This window comes from Mauremys mutica, chromosome 7 (genome assembly GCF_020497125.1).
Source record: "Mauremys mutica isolate MM-2020 ecotype Southern chromosome 7, ASM2049712v1, whole genome shotgun sequence".
NCBI lineage: Eukaryota > Metazoa > Chordata > Testudines > Geoemydidae > Mauremys > Mauremys mutica.
The window spans coordinates 44,493,723-44,516,065 of NC_059078.1; the positions used below are offsets into that span (position 1 = coordinate 44,493,723).

General features: G+C 39.4%; 1 protein-coding gene across 2 annotated transcripts in view; it reads left to right on the top strand.

Moving 5' to 3' along the window:
* PBRM1 (polybromo 1) overlaps positions 1 to 22,343 on the top strand; it is a 92,309-nt gene that overhangs the window by 65,767 nt on the left and 4,199 nt on the right. Inside the window, exons 22-30 of one of the 2 annotated variants that reach the window (XM_045023625.1) lie at positions 27 to 172; positions 747 to 904; positions 2,449 to 2,632; positions 3,405 to 3,615; positions 8,851 to 9,052; positions 12,937 to 13,101; positions 17,251 to 17,406; positions 20,141 to 20,211; positions 21,494 to 21,710. In XM_045023625.1, coding sequence (XP_044879560.1) covers positions 27 to 172; positions 747 to 904; positions 2,449 to 2,632; positions 3,405 to 3,615; positions 8,851 to 9,052; positions 12,937 to 13,101; positions 17,251 to 17,406; positions 20,141 to 20,211; positions 21,494 to 21,710 — 1,510 coding nt within the window. The remainder of the gene's footprint in view (positions 1 to 26; positions 173 to 746; positions 905 to 2,448; positions 2,633 to 3,404; positions 3,616 to 8,850; positions 9,053 to 12,936; positions 13,102 to 17,250; positions 17,407 to 20,140; positions 20,212 to 21,493; positions 21,711 to 22,343) is intronic. The other variant, XM_045023626.1, reaches the window with a different exon arrangement.

Sequence of the window (22,343 nt, forward strand, 5' to 3'; positions counted from 1 at the left end):
GTTTTTTAATATATATGTTGATGTAGGAGAAAGAAGATGTTCCAGTGGAAATGTCAAATGGAGAACCTGGTTGCCACTACTTTGAACAGCTCCGTTATAATGATATGTGGCTTAAGGTTGGGGATTGTGTCTTTATAAAATCACATGGCTTAGTGCAACCTCGGGTGGGCAGGTAGATACATTTTCTTCTCTGTTTGTAAATTGTAGCTATAAAGTTAGCATAATTAGACAACTAAAATCCATCCGTTTTATAAAAGATTTTAATATTTTAAAAATGGAGAAAGGAGGATGAGGAACCATCTTCTTTATAAAAGAGTTTGGTACACATTCTTAATAGAGTGCTTGAAGTGGGAGCCTACCAGCCAAAAATAATATGGTGGATGCGCTGATTATTTTTCTTTCACCTATCCTCAGTCACAGTATAATTATTCTAATGTACAAGATGGTGTCAGACTACTGTCAGATTGCACCGTGCTGCTTTAAAGCCTCTTAAAATTGAGAATGGAGCTTTAAGTGACAGTAATTAAGTAGCAGTAATAAATTATATAAATGAAATAAAGTGCTACTTAGCCAACATAATTACTATATTTTTCTCATTTTTAAGTGCATATAAAGTAAAGTTTTTTACTCCTTTTAATGTAGTAATTTTTTAATGACAGATTTTGTAACCATATACTGTATGAAGTTAGCTCCTATAGGAAGGAAGTCCTTTCATTTCTTTATCAGAGGCTTGTTTTCTTTTTTAGAATTGAGAAGATGTGGGTACGGGATGGAGCTGCGTATTTCTTTGGCCCAATCTTCATACACCCAGAAGAAACTGAACATGAACCAACAAAAATGTTCTACAAGAAGGAAGTTTTTTTGAGTAACCTAGAAGAGACCTGTCCAATGACCTGCATTCTGGGTAGTTATTTACAATTTTAAATGCAGTTGGCTAACTCTCTTTTCCTGTATACTTTTTTTTTTAGTCTAAGATTATAGCTGTGGGGGGGGCTCTATTTCCCCCCCTCTTTTTTTGAACTATGTAGAGGGAAAGAATGGATAAATTACCCAAAATTACTTTTTTAGGCTTCATACTATTCACCTTTAGGGCTTTTTGGAAGATCCTTCTCTTTGATGTTTTCCCACCATAACACGAATTATATTTATTTAAAAACAAAATACAGAGCCCCTATAACTAGGAAGCAGAAGACTATGAAGCCCACAGGAACTTCTTTATTCCAGTTTAATGTATCTGAAAAAGCACCTAGATACCATTGTGATGTACTAGGACAAGGGTGGGGAACCTGAGCCTGAGAAGGAGCCAGAATTTACCAATGAGAATTGCCGAAGAGCCACAGTAATACGTCAGCAACCCTCAATATGCTACCCCACTCCAGCCCCCAGAGTCTCCTGCCCACCATCAGCCCTGCCAGTCAGTACCTCCTCCTCATTCCCCTCCCCTCCCGCCTGCTGCAGTCAGTTGTTTTGCAGTATGCAAGAGGCTCTGGTGGAGTGGGGGGAGGAGCGAAGACATGGCAGGCTCGGGGAAAGGGATAGGGGTCTTGGGGGAAGGGGTGGAGTGGGGGGAGGACCTGGGGCAGGGCAGGAGGTTGAGCAGTGAGCATCCCACAGCACATTGGAAAGTTAACATCTGTAGCTCCAGCCTCGGAGTCAGCGCTTATGCAAGAAGCCGCATATTAACCTCTGAAGAGCTGCATGCGGCTCTGGAGCCACAGGTTGGCCACCCCTGTACTAGGAGGTAGATGGAAATGGTCCCTTGACTAAGAAATGGGATCTTTAAACTCTTAATAATTTATTTTGACTTTTTGGATATGTTTTTGCAGTGTTTGGGATGCAATATTAAATGCAGTTGAATGATAGTGATGAAATTTTTTGTGACAGTATAGGACTTACTAGATTATTTAATTGCTCATTTCTAGGCTTTCTAAATACAGTGGAATCCTGATTATCCAATCTAATTGGGACCGGGGCCAGATTGGATAACCAAAAATCCAGATAAACCAGAGCCCTGCCGCCCATTCTCCATCTGTCCACTCCGGCTGGAGCCCCGTGGGTGGGCTAGTGGTTCAGTTAATATGGAGAGCCAGATAATGGAGGCTCAAATAAACGGGGTTCTACTGCATTTGGTTCTTTTAAAACCAAAACGTTTTTTACCTCAGCTATCTTCTAACCAAGTGTTTTGTTTTCAATTTCTCCTGTCCTTTTTTATTTTTGTAATGATTTCTCTTGTCTGTGTGTGAGTGCAGCACTCCTCTGATAGAGCATATGACTCTTAGTATGAGCAAATTGCAATGAATGTGAGTGTGTTCCATTGAGTACCATGAATCTTCAGGATGTATGAGATGGGTGGAAAATTGAATTTCCTGGCTTTTTGTGAAATACTTCATGTTAGAGCTATGATGACAGGGTACTACTGTTCATTACCCTTCTCTCTTACTTTTGCAGGAAAATGTGCTGTGTTGTCGTTCAAGGACTTCCTGTCTTGTAGACCAACAGAGATCTCTGAAAATGATGTTCTACTCTGTGAGAGCCGCTACAATGAAAGTGACAAACAGATGAAAAAATTTAAAGGGCTTAAGAGGTTTTCACTCTCTGCAAAAGTAGTGGATGATGAAATTTACTACTTTAGGTAAAATATGATTGGGGAAAAAAACCATTTTTTAAATTTACTATTCAAAATTGCAACAGGTAAGGGAGGATCAAATCAAGCTGATCACAAATACTTAAAAATAATCTCAGCTGCTGTCATCACATTTCGCTTTCCTCCTGTCCACTGAACTCTAATTTTCACTCCAAGCTTTGGTAAAAGCTGTTCTGTTCTCAAAGGGCCAGTCCTCCTGGGATCTACACAAAATAATATGGTGTGATCTTGCCATGCAAAGATGTCAGAGCGAAGCCCAAATATCCTCTCAACTGATGGACATTATTATAAAGAAGGAATATTCATTGTTACTTTGTTTCCTAGTTTGGGTAGACAGACACACACCAGTTCTGCTTGAGCTAGCCAGCTAAAAAGAGCAGTGTAGCTGGGGGTAGCAGCTTGGGCTGGACTTCCAAGTACATACCCAGGGGGGTCAGGCGGGTTTGTGCTCAGATAGCTAGCCCAAGCTGCCACCTGGGCTATCCCCGGGTACACTGCTATTTTTAGTGCACTAGCTCAAGCAGAGCTAGCACATGTCTGAGTACAAACCCATCTGACCTCCTGAGTACATACTCAGGCAGCTTGCCCAGGCTGCTACCCATGCTATCCCCATATACAAGCACACAAGCTTGAGCAGAGCTAGCATGTGTCTGTCTACCCAAGGTGGGAAACATGCTCCCAGCTGCAGTGCAGGCATACCTCAGAATGAGGGTGGAGATGCAGAGGATGTATTTTTTCTTTTTCTTTTTCTTTTCCTCAGAAAACCCATAGTTCCTCAGAAGGAGCCATCACCACTACTAGAGAAAAAGATTCAGCAGCTAGAAGCAAAATTTGCTGAATTGGAAGGGGGTGACGAGGATATTGAAGAGATGGCAGAAGAAGAAGGTGAAATCATCGAAGCGCCTTCTATGCCTCAGCTTCAGACTCCACTGGCTAGTGAACTGGATATAATGCCATACACTCCACCACAGGTAAAAATGCCTCTTAAAAAATCTTGAATGGTATACCAGTCAGTATTCTCTATCCCACTCCCCCTCCACCCCAAACCTAACAAGAAAATAAAACAAAAGTGTAATTATATCCACTGAGGAGGTTTATATTTAATCTTAACAGCCCATGGAATAATTTTTCAGAACACTTCTACATTCTAATTTGGTATGCATTGCTGCACTGTTGTAGCACAATTAAATCATTGTTAAGGAATACATTCAAATGGGGAGATAATTAGAGCAAGTTTACACTATTGTGTGAATAGTGTGAAGAATTCTATAAAACTTGATGGTAGGAAGCAAGCAGAATTATGGTGGTGGGATGGGAGAAAATGTCCCTCTCCCCCTGCCCCTCCACTAAAATGGCCTAGTGGGTGGGTGGGTGTTGACTGAACTCCTGGTACTCTCAATTTACATGAACATAATAGATATTTGAAGCTTTTTTTATACCAAAAAATATAGCATAATTTTCAAAAGTAACTTTTGATATTTGTGTGCTCAGCTTGATACCCTTGTAGAAAACACTGAGCAGCTATCCTTTGAAAAATAAGCCTCTTTGGGCACTGAAAATTACTAGTTGTGAATATTTGGGTTATTAGACACTAATTTCAATCTGTGAATTAAGACTTTAGAATAAAGTGTTGAAAGGAAAATGGTGAGAACTTCAAGTCTCTTGTTATTCCTGTTAGAAAACAATAAAGTTTTATATAACTCTCTAAAAACCTGATAAATGGGAAAAGGAATGAGCAGAGTCTTTGGTGAGTGGAGAAAGGTATGTGGCTAATAGATGGAATCAGCTGTCACTGGATGTTGGAAAGAGGAGTGGGTAGAATTATGAATTCCTACGTGGCTTGCTTGAACCTAAACTTCTGGAAGGTGGGCAGTACATCTGATGTATTCTTTCTGTATAAAGTTGGTGGGGGAGGGATAGCTCAGGTTTGAGCATTGGTCTGCTAAACCCAGGGTTGTGAGTTCAATCCTTGAGGGGGCCATTTGGGGAACTGGGGTAAAAATCTGGGGAGATTGGTCCTGCTTTGAGCAGGGGGTTGGACTAGATGACCTCCTGAGGTCCCTTCCAACTCTAATATTCTATGATTCTACTTTTCAGTCTTCACAATGTTGAACTCACTAGGTCATTTTCTCATTTTAAGACTTGTAAATGTGAAAGCTGTTGATCAATCCTGCAAAAATATATGTATTTGGTGATTATCATACATCAGTATATGGGTGAATGAAGTGATAGGAAACTGGTAATTAAATAGACTAAAGTAATGAAAAAAGATAATTTTTCTAAATTAAAATGTGAACATTATCAGGAGCATGACCACTGCCGAAAGCAATACAATCGGGGACCAATGGACATGGATGATGACACCAGAGTGCTTTTTGCACTTTTGACTCCGATCATGCTCTCCCTTGTGCTGATCTGCTGTTGCTGCAATCCCTCCTTCCCCCTGTTCCATGCTCTTCAACCCCCTCTCATCCCATCCCCACCTGTGTCTTCCCATTTAGCTAATTCCCTTAATCCTCCACGCTGGGATTTAAATAAAACAAAACAAACAAACAGTGTGGAAAAATAGCAAAAATTTACTGGTGATTATGCCATAAAAACTAACAAAAGGAAAAGACATTGAGCTTGATAAGAAAGTTGCCACCAAACTTTGCCTTCAGTATAGCACAAATGAACAGTTTAAAGAAATGACAAAAGATCTTCATCCTTCATGTATGCTCCTAGATAGATTTAACCTCACAGGTCCACTATTAGGTGTTGCAAGTGAAGAATCAGAGGAAAATTGAAGGGGAAACTGAAAAGAATCAGTGTTAACATTAATACACGATGGTTGGATGAACATGAGAAATAACCTAATTATGAACTCCCAGAAAGTACTCGGTGCTCTTGAGTCTGTCTGAAAAGAAAGCTGCAAAATATTGTGTTCAAGTTAGTGTTCAGCATACTACTTAGAAGTTGCTAAGAAAGAAGTAACACATAACACAGTGCTAAAGTGCACAAAGAAATTCTTCCACAGCCAACATCAACTTCATAATTGGTTGGTTGAAAAAGGATTGATATCGCAGCTTTCAATGTACATCTTTTAGCACTTTCAGGAAGATTGTCTCTGGGTTTTTTTCTGATCTGCTGTTGCTGCAATCCCTCCTTCCCCCTGTTCCATGCTCTTCAACCCCCTCTCATCCCATCCCCACCTGTGTCTTCCCATTTAGCTAATTCTCTTAACTAATTCCCTTAACTTAACTAATTCCCGGGTTTTTTTCTATCCCGGTGCTCTAAACGTGGAATTTTTCATGAAAGGACTTTGATCAAAACTTAGAAATTATTTTATACAGCAAAGGTCTCTAGAGAAAAGCAGTAAACTTATCAAATCTACTGACGCTGATTTTGGAGGTGCTTGACAGATTACAAGTGGACGCTATTGTCCCTGAGTTTCAGTGAAAATCTGGCTTTATGAAATGAACAACAAAGAACTAGACCCACACAACAACAAATTTTAATAAATAAATCAGCCAAAACGTGGAACCTTTCCATTATTAGCAAACATAATTGATGCAAATTATAATGGTTGTCAGTTGAGCATAGAATAGGGAGAAAAAGCTGAAAAATGACATTGGAACTAGAAGATCTAGATGTGGCCTAGATATATGAGTCTAGAGTGAGAACTGAGTAAAAGATGATCCCATGTTATGGGCCTTAGTGACTGAGTAGGTGGATGGGTGCTGTTGAGTGACTGAAAATTTGGGAAGAAGGAAGGACTTGTGGGGGTGTACTTATAGCTCAGAGTTGGCCATACAGGTTTGCCCAACATACACAACGAGATGTCGGAATGACATGCCAGAAAGAAGGAACCAGATGTAGGACTGAACGAAGGATCAGAAGAAAGACAGATTTGTTAGTCATCAACAGAAGGGGTATGTCTATATTGCATCTGCGAGCCGGGTAGACAGACGTGCTAGTTCTGCTCTAGGTAGTGCACTAAAAATAGCTGTGTGGCCATAGTGGCACAGGTGGTGACTGGAGTTACCCTCCAAAGCATGTACCTAGGGCAGGAGTTGGCAAACTATGACCCGCGGACCGGATCTGGACCATCAGGGCATTGGATCCAGCCCACGGGATTGTCATCCCCATGGTGCCACGGGTCCTGTGCCACTTCTGAAAGCAGCCGGCACCACGTCCGTGCGGCCCCTGGGGCAGGGAGGCAGAGGGCTCCATGTGCTGCCCTTGCCTGTAGGCACTGCCCTCCCCCCGCAGCTCCCATTGGCTGGGGACGGAGAACCGTGGTCAACGGGAACTTTGGGGGAGGTACCTGTAGGGGAGGCACTGCGCGGAGCCCTCTGCCTCCCCTCTCCCCAGGGGCCGCAGGGACGTGGTGCTTGGCCGCTTCTGGGAGTGACACGGGGCCAGGGCAGGCAGGGAGCCTGTTTTAGCCCTGCTGTGCGCTGCTACCACCCTGGAGCTGCTCCAGATAAGCGGCGCAGGGCCACAGCCCACACCCCGAACCCCTCCTACACCCCAATCCCCTGCCCTGAGCCCTCTGCCACACCTGCACCCCTCCTGCACCCCAACCCCTTGCCCTGAGCCCCCTGCTGCACCCCAACCCCTTGCCCTGAGCCCCCTGCCGCATCCCTCCTACACCCCAACCCCTTGCCCTGAGCCCCCTGCCGCATCCCTCCTGCACCCCAACCCCTTGCCCTGAGCCCCCTGCTGCACTCCAACCCCTTGCCCTGAGCTCCCTGCTGCACCCCAACCCCTTGCCCTGAGCCCCTTCCTGCACACCGCCCCCCCCCACACACACACACACTCCAGGTGCACTCCATCCTGCACCCCAGCCCTACGTTCATGGCTCTGAATGCAGTTTCCCCACCCAGATGTGGCCGTTGGGCCAAAAAGTTTGCCCGCCCCTGACCTAGGGGGTTGGGCAGACTTTTACTTGGGCAGCTAGCCTGAACTGCTACGCATGTCATCATGGCTGCATTGCTGTTTTTAGCTTGCTAGCTCTGGTAGAACTAGCCATGTCTGTCTACCGACTCTGGGAAGCATGCTCCTAGCTGCTGTGCAGACACAGCCAAAAATGATTGTCTAAGGGCTAGTCTACACTTACCGCGCGGGTCGACGCGGTGAGTTCGACTTTCCGGAGTTCGAACTATCGCGTCTGATCTAGACGCGATAGTTCGAACTCCGGAAGCGCTAGTTCGAACTCCGGTACTCCACCTCGGCAGCTGGAGTTAGCAGAGTCGACCTTGGAGCCGCGGAGTTCGGTTCCGCGGCGTCTGGACGGGTACGTAGTTCGAACTAGGGTAGTTCGAATTCAGCTACGCTATTCACGTAGCTGAATTTGCGTACCCTAGTTCGACCCCCATTCTTAGTGTAGACCTGCCCTAAGTTGTGTGAGTGGAGAAAATCATTCAGTGATACAGAGTAGAGGGAGGAAAGGAAAGGGGGCAAAGGAGACTACGAAAGGAAAGGAGGAAGATCTACCAAACAAGACAAGGAAAAGCGTATTTAGAGAGAGATGAAGTTGGGAAAGCCAAGGAGGAAAGGTAGAAATAATTTTAGTAAAACCCATAACCATAAATACAATGTATTTACTCAAATTGTATCTGGAGCGCAGACATTTATGGAATGGGGTTTGAGATATAATGAAATTGCACTTCTTATCTTACCTTACCATACCATTTTGACTACTTTAATCAGTTTGCTGAGTCACAGCCCATATCTTATTAATCTTTCTTGGTCTAGAACAGTGATTTTCAACCTCTTTTCATTTGAAGAACCCTAAAAAATTTTGAATGCAGGTGCAGACCCTTTTAGAAATCTTAGATATAGTCGGCGGACCCCCATGAGTCCGTGGACGACAGGTTGAAAACCACTCATCTAGAAAGTCCTTTTGCTCAGCTTGGAATGATATTTGTTCTCTCAATCAGAATATTTCCAAATTTCAGTTGTGAGGTCAGCATAATATATGGAAAAGTTAAAAGCCAGTGAAACTGTTTTTTCCCCCATGTGCCTCATACAATTGTATAGTTTTATAAAGCGAGCTGTGAGTTTGAGACCTGACATCTCTTTGAGGGCTGCAAGGAAGGGCAGCTGTTTAATAAATACTACTGAAGCACAGGAAATGTTGATGCTTTAACCATTTTTAAAGACTTTTGTATCTTGTGATGATTCCATTGTATATTTGTGGTTATAATCCATTTTTCTTACAGTCCACTCCAAAGTCTGCCAAGGGCAGCACAAAGAAGGAGGGATCAAAAAGGAAGATCAACATGAGTGGGTATATCCTATTTAGCAGTGAGATGAGAGCTGTGATTAAAGCTCAGCATCCAGACTATTCCTTTGGAGAGCTCAGCAGGCTTGTAGGAACTGAATGGAGAAACTTGGAAGCAACCAAGAAAGCAGAATATGAAGGTAAATGAAAACTAAAGTAACATATACTCGGTCTGCTTTTTCCTTTCTGTAGAGATGCAATAATTTTATTCAGATAAGTTTAATTATTAAAGAAGAATGTCTTGTTTGTAGCTTCATACGTGGAAAGGTTTACATAAATGTTCATGGTAATGAACTGTAGGAGTGAAATAGAAAATATCTTAGTATAATTTAATTATATAGTGCAGCATATGAACACTGTACTTTAGAAGTACACAAGTGTGTCTCTGCCACAAAGTATTTTTGATTGAACACAGAGACACACAAAACAAGGAAAGGACTCAGAAGTGGATGGGTATGGAGATAACATTGCTGGAGTGGAAGTTGGGAGGGAAACCTGCTCAGGAGTCATTTGAGGAAGTGATGATTTAAAGAGGATTGGAAGAAGGCGAGCGAGAGAGCTTTGTGAACAAGGGGGGGGGGCTGTTCAAAGCATGGGAAGCAGGTAAGAAGGCATGAAACATACTGGAAAAAGAAGTCTTTTGCTTAATTAAAATTGGGCTAAAATAAAGTAGGAAAAAATAATAAAATAAAAATTCAGGATACCTAATCCGTTACAATGCTGGGAATATAATATTTTCAATCTTAGAATTGTCCAAGAGTTGTAACTGATTTTGTTGAAATATCCTATTTCCTAAACGAATCCTAGAATGTTCTATAGACCAAAGAGTCCAGGCAGAAAAGTACTCCATAAAAGTTTTCTTTTCTTACCTGATATTGGTCTTTGGAACTTTTTAATCAAACTCAAATCACAAGTGACACTCTTCAAGAGATCCCTGCCTGAGTACAGATAAACCATCATTTAAATCTCTTCTGTTGGTATTCACTATTGCTGCTATAGTTAAGAATGTGTCAGCATTTCCATTATAAAGCACAAATTATAGAAGTATATAACACTCCTGCACCAAGTAATTTTTTTATTATAACAGTAAACTAGCGTATAAGGTTTTGGCTTTAGAACAAATATTACTTAACTTTTTTTAAGTTATAAGTTTGCTTTTTCTTAAAGTGTTTTGTTGGCATGCTCATAACTCAAAAGCAGTTTTGGTTTTCAGACTAAATTTGCATGACATCACTTCCCCCCCTTGGATTTTCCATAGCATCTCTTTGCAGTGGTAGAGCGTAATGAGGCTCCATTTAGTCATTTGCAGGTTATCTGTTGCAAACTTCATAAAGGAAATAGTAATGCTGTTACATCATGAATGTACCATAGAGTATATTTTTCCTATGCTGTAGTTTGTTTATACATCACCATAGGTATGCATGGCACCTTATAGGAGAGAAATGTCCTTTCTTATGTCCTTCCTCTCAAGAACAGTAGGATGGTTAGCATGTTTAAAACATTCTAATTAGAGAAGCTAGATTATTTGCTTTTCCAGCAGAGTACACAACTGTAATACAGTGGTAGCAGCAATGCCCACTATAGTTAAGGTTGCATAAGTAGTTCCATTTTAGTCGTCTTATTTTACTTGCTTACAACTTTCCAAAGCTTGCAATTTAAACTTGAACTTTGCCAGACTTGGTCCCTGCCCAAAGTTAGATTTTTTTTTTTTTTTTTTTTTTATTTTTTGCGGAGGGGGCGGGGGGGGGGGGGAAGCTCACGACATCTGACCTGATTTGCTTAGAGTATGTGTGGGTGGGAGAAAATATATTCCTTCCATTATGAAAACACACAAAATTCATGCAAGTGCTAATGTGGACACTGCAGTGGAGGATAGAAAGATGAAATTTGGTGTGATTTTTACACCTCAGTGTTTTTCAGTGTTATGGTGAAAATTGGTTTGGATTTGACTGAGTTTGACCCATTGAAAATGGAACCTTGCATATGTGGGGTATAAGTTGTACAATTTTTAGCAATATTCAAGCACAAGTAGACTCATTGCACATGTCTGCATGGCTAACTTAGCTGTACTGCAAAGAATTTTGTAAATATGTACTATGAATGAGGCAAAGACTCATTGTAAGGAAAAATGAAGTTCAAGCAGAGGGGCATCTTCCTGCCTTATAAATTGTGTTGGATAGGTCATTCCAGTGTTTCAAACCCTGGTCTGAAGGATTTGGGATTGGAGTCACTGAACTGTATAGTGAATCCCAGCTGAACTTTTCTAAGTCTGTTCACCTTTATTGCACTGCTGTGACAATGTTGTAAGTTTCATCTGTTAGATCTGTGCCAGTTGTGACATCAGTAGACCGATTTTACGTAGCATTGCCCTGTGTTAGGTAGGTCACAGTCCTATTTCAAGACTCAGCATTCCAAAGTTGAAGTTAGTAGTATTATGGTCGAATAGAAAATTTAACAGTAATTCAGCAGTGTGTCTAAGGGGCTTCTTCTATCTGATCATTTTTTAACTGGCCAAAACTAAAGGAGAGTCTGAACAGCTGGGTCTGTCTTTTCTCCAAATTCTTTAATCACTCTGAAGAGGAGTGTCCACTTTCCTACTTTGGCATCTCCCCTTAAATGGCTTGTGTTCTCTGTTCTCAATTATATATGTGTTGCCAGTAATAAATTTAGGAGTTCCTATGCGTCGTCATCCCTTCCTGAAATGATTGGTGAAAACATGGAAGGAAATGCCTAGAAGAAATGGAACTGGTCTTTCAGTGTATTTATATACTTCTAGAGGTTGCACAAACAAGTTACCCATGAAACACAGTTGTATGAAAGGCTTTTGGACTTCTGTGCTGGTAAAAGCTAGTGTTTTAGAAGTATATAACATTTAATCTCATTGCTGAACTTCTTAGCTTCATTTGACACTTTATTGCTGTTTTTAGTAACAATTTTCATCTTTCACCAACTTCAAGAAAACTTTTAGTCCCACCATTCAGTGCTGTTAAAATCAACAGAGGTATATGCTGCATTCATTTATTCTTTGTTGCTTCTCATTGCTTCAGTAGGATATAATATTCAGAGAAAACAAATCAGTAACTTGCATGCCCAAAAAGCACCTTGCATGGGCATTTGGAATACCCCTTTTTTCCATGTAAAATTGTCTTCTTATCAGAGTCCTGTGCAGTCAAGCTTTTATTCTTATAGTAGTAGTGAAGAAACTTGATCTAGGTACCAATCAGATTCACAATACTAAGGACACACATGCTTCTACAGAGCAGCACAATTTGAGTTAGACATCTGTAGCTAAAAAGGAAATGGCTATAAGAGAACTGTGATGGGGAAAGGGAGAAGTCAGAAGGAGAGGCAGAGGAACTATTTTTGGTCCATCCATCTGCTGCTTGTTATGTTCTAAAACACTAAGGACCTATCTACACTAGGGAAGTCTTGCAAGAATTTTGCTACCACTGTTTCAACTCCACCAGTAGTATGGACATGGGGAGCCCTAATGTAGATGGGCCACTGATTGCCACTTGCATTTTAAACACTCTTACTATCTCATCTTGCTTGGGACAAGTCTAACCGACAAAGTGCTTAAAATGCCAGCAGCAACTGGTGGCACATCTACACGAGAGCTCCCAACATTGCTACTGCTGCCTTAGCTGAGCCAGTGGTATGAAAAGTGGGAAAGTTTTGCCCAGTTTTCCTAGTGTGGACCGGACCTAGTGCTGGACTGCTGCTATCATGTTGGTAACACTGGTGTTATGATCAAATCTGTTCTTTGACTTTTTAAAATTAACTTTTTAATCAAATAAAACTTCACATTTTTAAAACTTGATGGAATATTTTTCATGATAGGTTCTCTAAAAGTTTTAGCTGGAGCCAAATGAATCAAATTATATGCTGTATGAGTAGAATAATCTGTTCTATTTTATATTAGACTAAACTATGCCAGTGTTTTAATAGTCCTCTTTAATGAACAGATAATATTTTGAAATTCTGGGTTACAAAACAGAACTGAAAATCTAAAATACTTTTACAGAGCGGGCAGCTAAAGTTGCTGAGCAGCAGGAGAGAGAGCGAGCAGCACAGCAACAGCAGCAGAATTCCTCCCCCCGGGCAGGCACTCCTGTCGGGGCTCTTATGGGGGTGGTGCCGCCACCAACACCAATGGGAATGCTCAATCAGCAGTTGACACCTGTTGCAGGTAAAAAGTAGGAGCTATGACCATTTTTTCCTCATCCACTTTATCAAACCCCTTCATAACTCTGAACGCTTCTCTTGGGTCACTTTATTCCTACTGAAGAAAAAGCTCAGCCTCTTCAGCCTTTCTTCATAATAAATATACTTAAACTTGAAATTATCCTGATTTTTCCCCCCATTACCCTCTCCAGTAGTTAATATTCTTCTGAAAAAGGCTGTAAAATAGGTTCCTCCTTACGCAGTAGAGCTGCTCCCTGTTTGTATTCCATCATCTGTGTTCACTCTACTTATTAAAGGAAATGCTTACTCCTGTTAGTACTGCAAAGGGAAGTGAGCTGGATTTCTTCTAGTGCATGCATCATCAATGGAAGTGTTAAGTAGGTTCCATTTGAAATCTTTTATTGTTGGTGACATGTGAGACTGAAAAATCCAGCCTGACTTTCAGATTCCAGGATGAGTTTGCAGATTTGGCAGCTAAAAAGGTTATTTTGCTTGTAAACAGAAAAGGCTTGATCTGGGATAATTGAGACAATATATATAAAATCCCACATTGCCATTTTTACCAAGTCACTTTACAGAATAGAACTGCATTTTGAAGACTTTTTCCACAAATCTGTACTATCTGGTGTTGTGATTAGCAGTCATATCCCAACTGAATTCAGTAGGACTATGCCAGTCCTAGGATTAGGTCCTAAGGCTGGGCAAAGCCCTAGAGAATGTATTAAGGGAACCCATCCTGCATTGGCAGGGGTATGTATTAGGTCTTTTCCTTCTCCAATATCTAATTCTGTCACAGATTGATTAAAAAGATCACATTAGTTTAGTCAAGTTCTAAAAATAGTGCTTTGTACATACAATTAAAGTATATTTTATCTCTCCCTTACTGCATTTGAGTTGCTCCATTTGTTCTCAGTTTTGTTTTTTAGGCTGCAGCCATACTTTAAGCTGACAGCTTGAAGTTGTATTTTCTGTTATGACCTCTAAATTCCTCTCTGGTCAATAGGTTGCATGGATGTTCAATTAAATACATGTTTCTTATTTGGCTTATGATATCCAGACTGCAAAGCATTTGTTTACACTAAATTGAATTTTTCTGTTGTTATCCCAATCCTGTAAAGAAATTCAGGTGGTTCTCTGAAATTCTCTGAGTCTGATTGTTCATTTTTTATGTTCAGTTGTTATACCTTTAGCAGATTTTGCTGTCTTACATTTTGATATTCTCTTCTAAATCATTTGTATGTGTTCTAAACAAGAGTTCCCCACTACCACCTTTATTTTACCTTGAGAATATCTTATATAAGCAAGAAAAGCTACAAATTTCAGCCTCTCATGTCTTTATACTGACCATCAATTTAACATTTTTTCAGGGAGTCTTTTTTTCATAGCTAGTAATGCCCTTTGTGAAACCTTTACAAATGCTTTGTGAGAAATCTAAGTTCTGCACATAATATTCACTGTTTACTTTATCTCTTGTGATGAGTTCTTCAAACACAAAGACCATCCTGTCATGATTCAGACTGATAGAAATGAATTTCCAGAGTGTCTCTTCACTATATCATGCAAAATACTTCCAAATATTTTCCTTACAACTGATAATGGAGTCATCCACTTCCCAGTCTCCAGGAATCTCTTGTTTGAAAATGTCTGAATAAATAAATTGAGATTTCACTTATTTCTTCCTCAACCTTTAAGCCAGTGATGAGGTAATAGAAAAATTAAGGGCTGCATATATTCAGTTCTGTTACTTTCATCTGGATTAAATAACCCTGTGGGACTAGTTGCAGGACTTTTGTTCAGCGTCTGAGGCTGAGAAATCCTAACACTTTCTAAGATACACATTTAGGGAACAAATCTCTAGTCGTGTAAAATTATATATACAAGAGCTTCTGTAAATGTGGCTTATATGGAAAATGGGGGAAGGTACAGTTCAGAAGATGTAAACAGCTATCCAAGGGGCCAAAAAAAAAAGGGTTACCAATTAAATTTATTTTTACTAACCAAAACTGTAGTGGAAACTGCACATTGAGATATTAAAAGTGGTCACATAAACCATGAGTTGGACTACTGGAACCAATCCTTAATGCAGATTTCACTACAGTATATTAAGTCAATCAGCTATTGAGTAAGTATTCCATGCAGCATATGTACAAATAAATGTTTGTAATTGAAAGGAAAGTTTTTAAAAGATTCAAGTATCTGACTTGAAGATCTTACTACAAGCTGGTGTAGTAGAACTTTTTAGCTACTTTGGGACCACTTACTATACTGAGATTTTTGTCTCTGAGTTTAATTTTTTAAAATAAAAATGTGCATTGAAATATATTGATAAATTCAAAGAGACCAGTTTAAAAATATTTGAAATCGACATCTATTACAATTTAAATGTTGAGCTAAATTTCTTGTTCGCCTAAAGAAACTTATATTGCGAGTGGGACCAAACCGTTATTTGTTGATTGTTGGCTTCACTTGAAACATGAAAAAAGTTGATGTTTCTCAGATCCGTCACAATGTTTTCTGAGCAAGTTGCTAGTTATTTTTCAGCTACAAATACCCTTTGCTCCTGAACACCCAATAGTTCTATTTGAGAGTGATCAATCAGAGCTATTGAGAGTTATCAGTTGGTCTTAATCCAGAAAACTCTGCATTCTTAAAGTTAACTTTTTTATAGATTGTTCACTGTCAGTGTAATGGAGACTCTGGAGGTGATTTCTCAGCGTGCACTGTACATTCTCCAATATTTTGCATATTTAGTCCCATCTCCTGTTCTTTAGAACCTTCTCCGATCCTCAGTTGTCTTTTCATAGTATTACAAACACCTTTCCTTAGCTCTCTGACAACATACCATGCAAAATTAACAAACTTCAAGGGACTGGAAACAGCAAGTTAAAATTCTAGGACTTAATAAACACAATACAGACCTTTCACGTGGCCTTTCAGGTTAGCTTACTGACAGTACCGTACTTGGGTTTTCCTCACTCCCAAGAGATTGAGATTGTTAGCAGATGGTCCAGTATATTCTTCATTGTATCTTTTTCTTTATTATGAGGCCTAGGAAGCATCAGAGGTCAAATTCTGCCTTGATTTTTATTCACCATATAAATCAACTGACTTCAGTGGGATTGCATGGGATGAAGGTTGATATGGCCCAGCACATCCAGAGCTATAAGATTTTTAATTTCCACTTAAATACACCTCTGCCCCAATATAACACGGTCCTCGGGAGCCAAAAAATCTTACCACGTTATAGGTGAAACCGTGTTATATCAGGGTAACGGTGGGGTAGCGGTGGCAGGGCTCTGACGGGGATTTAAAGGACCCGGGGCTCCCCACAGCAGCCAGAGCTCTGAGCCCTTTAAAGTGCCGCCCGAGCCCCGCTGCCAAAGCCCAAGGGTAGCAGCGGCAGGGCTCCAATGGTGATTTAAAGAACCTGGGGCTCCTGCCATTGTGTGAAGTCCCAGGCCCTTTAAATCTCCGCCCGAGCACCACTGCGGGATATAACGCGGTAAAGCAGCCCCTGCCCCCGGAGCGCTGCTTTACTGCGTTATATCTGAATTTGTGTTATATCGGGTCGCATTATATCTGGGTAGAGGTGTATTTGCTCAGGTTGTATAGAAGGTAATTAAAAAAAAAACAAAAACGCCACTACATTGAGTTAAAGAGCATGCATTACAAATAACCTTGATAGATTAATTCTACATGCGTACCACAGAAAAATAGTTAGAGAATTTTATATATTGCAATTAAGTTTGGCCACAGAGCTATCCCACAGAGTGTGGATGTGCATAAATTGATGTACTGAGTGTTGTGCTGTTAATTTGAATATGAATGGCAGAACTTTAATGCTGTGTTAAAACTGTTCACATTAGAAACATTTAATTGTGGCTGAATTTATTCCTTGTGTTAATTTGTATTTGAACATTCAGCATTTTTTGCCCCATGAGAACATTACAAATACACTAAATACTAATTCATACAAAGTATAGCATTTCATATTTATAACTTTTATTTTAATTTTTGTTCATTCTTGCAAGATACTAATTGTAGTATTGTCCTGCTGTACTAAAGGTGCTTATTTGTGGGTAGTGCATGTCTTATTATTTAGATCATATTGCATGTTATTGATGCATGTTTGAAATTTGTTGTGTCCTTCAAGGCATGATAGGTGGCTATCCGCCAGTGCTGCCACCTTTGCAGGGCCCAGTTGATGGCATTGTTAGCATGGGCAGCATGCAGCCACTTCACCCTGGGGTGCTCCCACCCCACCAACTTCCGCCAGGTATGCCAGGCATCCCAGGCATCCCACCACCGGGTAAGAATGTTCACATTCACTCATTATTTCATCTTCATGTTCTCACAGTTTAACCAGTTGTTACAGAAGTTATCTGAAACTTGTTTGTTTGTAGCTTAACTGCTTGACTGTTGCTGAATGTTCCAGGTATGTCTAACTGTAACATATGTGCCATGCTGCTGAATATACCAGGTATATCCCAATTGTCCATTGAGCTTAATGGAATGTTAATAAATATTGGCAGAACAACATATATAGGGAACAAGCAACAAAAGATTTACCTGGTGAAATATGACTAGTCAAAATCATGTTATTTGGGCATGTTTATCAGTAGCTTCAAACCCTGAAAGCAGCTTAGTTCTTATTCTTGTATTTCAATAGAATGTACAATATTTTTTTTACTAGGGTCATAGGTGGGATTTCTTGTTGCCAGTGCCTGGTGGAAATCCTTTGTATCTGTGCATTGTTATTTTTTTTAAATTATATTCAAAGTCAGTTTAAATCCACACAACTGACTAAATCTCTCTGTGTATTAGCAGTAGGTCAGATAATCAATTACATATACATATGATAAGATTAGAAATTGTCATTGTTATTTATTCACCAAATATAAAAGTGGAAGGCAATCCTCACCCTTACTTTGCAATCTATAAAATGGCCAGTCACAGGGCTAATTATAAAATCTTACAAGTTAGTATAAAATAGCCTTCAGTGCTAGTGAGTCAACAATATGTTATGTCCCAGAACTGGTAAGAAGGTTCATTTGAAGTACGTGTTGGTGAAGGGAATCAATCACAGTCAAAATCTTCATTGACAAAGAACAGCATTTTTCCCCATTTGTCTTTATTTTCACTTTTAATATTTAAATTTCTGAGCAGAGCAAAAGATGAATGGTTATATTTTAGGAAAGCGGGGGAAATGCAATGTATAGATAGTGCCGTTGTCTCATTCATGTTCTGGGACTGCTGGCCACTATCCTCTTTTATCCTCTGTACTGCTGCTCCTTTCCCCTTTTGCTCCCCGCAACATACTCCAATGCTGCCATTTAAAATGTTGCACACATTCAGTAGTTAAGCTGTTAATCTATATCTTGTATAAGGTATCTTGTTTGCCTTTTATTTTCCATTTGCAACTACAGTAGATGTTTACCTGAAGTCCTATTAACATGGTTATGTAATTGAATGTAAGTGGTTTAAAGAAAAACGAAGTCAGTATTAGATATGCAACCTGCATCCCAAACTGGTGTGCAAGATTCACATTAACTTCATAACATTAATGGGTTTAGTACCGTAGTTTGTTGATAGACTGCAAGATACAGCTGCATCTCCTGCTCACCAAGTCAGTGAAATTTAAGAGCTGGTGGTAGTAGTATAAAGGTTTAGTGGTGCCGCACTGTGCCAGGTTGATGTGTACCTTTTAAGAGGTCAGTTCATTATCACAACTGGAGAAACGAGCATTATAGGTTCAGCATTTTAGAACTGAGAAGGTAGAGAATTCAAGGAAGAAATAATAGACCTTGGACTGAAGGATCCTAAGAATCTCATCTGGAACAGTGTAGAGTGAGGGAGGGGCCATTCTTAGGTGCTGGAAGAGGAGAGGTTTCTTCCATTTCCACCCCTCAAAATTCCCTAACATTTCACACTATTTGCATTAGAAGAATTCTTACCTGTTACTCTATTTTTGTTACTGAAAATACATTTGAAACAGGGATGTCATGAGTTTGAAAACTAGCTCAATTTATGCTTAAGAATAAATACCAATGAAAAATTGCCCTGGCACATGTTTTAAAATCAACTTCAATCACTGATGTAGAACACTGCATGCAGATTACATCTGGTAAAATATATGCATACATTTTCAACTTGAAAATTAATTATATTTGATTATGACAAGATGAAGCAGTGACACAATTAGAAAGAACAGCATCAAGAGCAACTTTCATTAATCTGTTCAGGCCCAGTCATCTTCATGTAAAATGTCACGAACCAGATAGCTCTCAATTAGGTTTGTAAATTCATCTTTGAGTGTGACTTACCTGGTCTGTTCCCTGGTGCACTTCATGTAATAGGGAAAACGTGTAAAATATTTATCCAAATAATTGGAAATGCTTTATCATATGTAATTTCCAAAGTTAAAAAATAAGTGGCTAACATTAATCTGCTTTACTCTTAAGACTATGTAAACTAATCCTGTCACTTCAGTGTTAAGCAATGTTAAATTGCTTTTTTTATTAGAAGATTAATATAGTACAGTAGCATTAAAAAGAAGGAATTGCATGGTTTTGCTGCTGCTTGAACACATTTTATAATGTTGAATGTAGGGGAAATGTTGGATGTCACTGAATGGAACAAATCTATATTTCTTTTTCTTTTAATTATTAAAAAAGGGATGGAATGATTGCTTTCAAATAAGAGATGTATAGTTTGAATGGTGAGATTTAGTCAGACAATAACTGTGCAACTGGCAAAATGGAAACCAGAATAGAATCTCTTTTAAATTATTTTTTTTAAAAAGCATGGGGGGGTGGGGATAGAGAGTTTTAAACTGAGCAGTCTGCATCTCAGAATCATGCCATTTTTTAATCTAGAAACTTTCTTTTAAAAGCAGTGTTGTATCATTATACTGAATAAAATTAATTTCAATAGTAAAGATATGATATTCAGTTAGATAATGATGCCAGATCTTTATAAAAGACAAAATGGCATTGGTCACTGAGATGAAATAAGACTAATTTTGTTTATATTTTAAAATGTAGGTGTTATAGGCCAAAGCGTTTCTTCCATGGTAGGCACTCCGGCACCAGGAGGAAGTCCTTTTGGACAGCCGGTAAGTAGTTTACATTCTTTATGAAACTTTAAAGGTCATATTCCATTATATTATCTGAGTTCATATTGAACCTGTGTCTCCACAGTGTGCTAGTGAGTGCTATGATGCAGTTTGTCTTTCAAATGAGATGTAAAATCAGGGCATTTCTGGCCACTTATGGTCATTGAAGATCCCATAGGCAGAGTATTTGTTTTTCTTGGCCAGATTCTAACTTGGTTAATTTAATTCTACTTAACAAAGTGCCCTCTGCAATTTAAATTAGGCGGTATTCTTTTTTTCCTGTCCTAATTGATGTGAGTCATTTTTGTGCACTGTGTAATTGCTGATAACCTATATTTTTCTTATTTGTTTGTGAGAAGATTCCTTGCTCTGTTTCTAAACCATCAATAAACAAGCTGCACTTCCTTTATTTCTTCAAAAATTAATAAAACCAATAGACACTATCTGGTTCTTCAACAATCAGGTCAGATTCTGTTGATGATCAAATGTTCCTTCTCATTGATTAGTATAAGCCAATTGTCTGTTGGCCATCCAATTCATTAGACTAATTCTAACATTTTAGAGGGGAAATGATTTTGGACTTCTAGAATTATTTTGAATCTGTGAGCCAGTCAGAAGGTAGTAAAGTGCATATGCAACCTGATTGGTTAACATTGTTCCAGAACTCAGTATTGTTGACCTTTTAAGGAGATAAATAATGAAAACTTACTGTCATATGGATTTTAACCAATCATGAACTATGATTTTCTTACGTGCAATAGTGATTCTTGCGTGATGATGATTGTTGTTTATATTGTGGAAGTGCTCTGGGTCCCCAAAGAGGATCAGGGCCCCATTGTGTGGTACAGCTACATAAGATGATATAAATCCTGCTTCTAAGCTTACCATCTAGTTTAAGAAAACAAATACTAGAAATTGCCTAACTCTGACAGTCCCTGTACCTGTGCACCTCATTGAAAAAACAGGGAGCTCTGTTTTGTGGAGGTTTCACCTGAAAATCTTTTTCTATTTCATACATTGAGTTGCCTGTGCCTAAGTCTCAACTGGTATTCATTCTGATGCTGAATTAAGAGACTAGCCTCTTGCACATCTTGTGGGGGACATGTGTTTATCTGAGTATTTCTTGGCATTCTTTGGAAACCATATAAATGCCACCCTTTGGTAGGTATGGGGTTAAAACAGAAAAGTCTTCACACGGCCTTTTACCTGGTTACGTTTTTACATGGAGATCTGTGCAGCTGAACAAAAAAAGTGCTCACTCTCCTGTCATTTGTCATTTCAGATGGGATTGCTTGGGCCACCTGGCCAGCAGGCACCACCTCCATACCCTGGTCAAAGCCAAGCAAGTCAGCAGGTTATACAGCAGCCCACAACTCCAATGTTTGTCTCCCCTCCACCAAAGACACAGAGGCTTCTTCATTCTGAGGCCTACCTGAAATATATTGAGGGGCTTAGTGCTGAATCAAACAGTATTAGCAAGTGGGACCAGACCCTTTCAGGTAAGGCTTCTACACTAAAGTAAGACTTTGGGAGATAGAATACATTTTTTATTATTTTTTATCTGTATTTATACTGGTTATCACAGTCCTGTCTCGGTAACCAGTTACAAAAGCAATTGTAGATTAAAAAGGATATTTGTTGACACTTTAAAAAGTGAAGCAGGAAATACTCGGCTGAAATAAACACAAAACTTATTTGTCCATGCTACTTCTATTAAAGTTAATGGAAGTCAGATGACTATAGTCACACTCAGCATCCTTAAAATATAGCTTGAAATCACGAGGAAAAAAAAAAAGGTTCCTTAAGGGTCAGTTTTTACTGTTTTGGCTCCTGTAATAACAAGATGACAGCGTCCCTTTAAGGATGCACTGTTGACTGCAGAAATATTAATTTACTGTACATTGAGGTAAAGCATGAAAGAAAATTCAGCACTGCTGTTTACATTAAACTCAGCAAAAGCAGGCAATACAGTTTTTTGCTAATTCCAGGTGCCATTGTGAAATGCTGCAACGTCTTGTTTTAACAAGAATTTAAAGAGTTTCTTTGTTTAATTTACATTTTAAAAAAATATTAGATGTTGCTGCAATGCTCAAGATTACATAAATATTTTATTTGAGATAATGTGTTGTTTG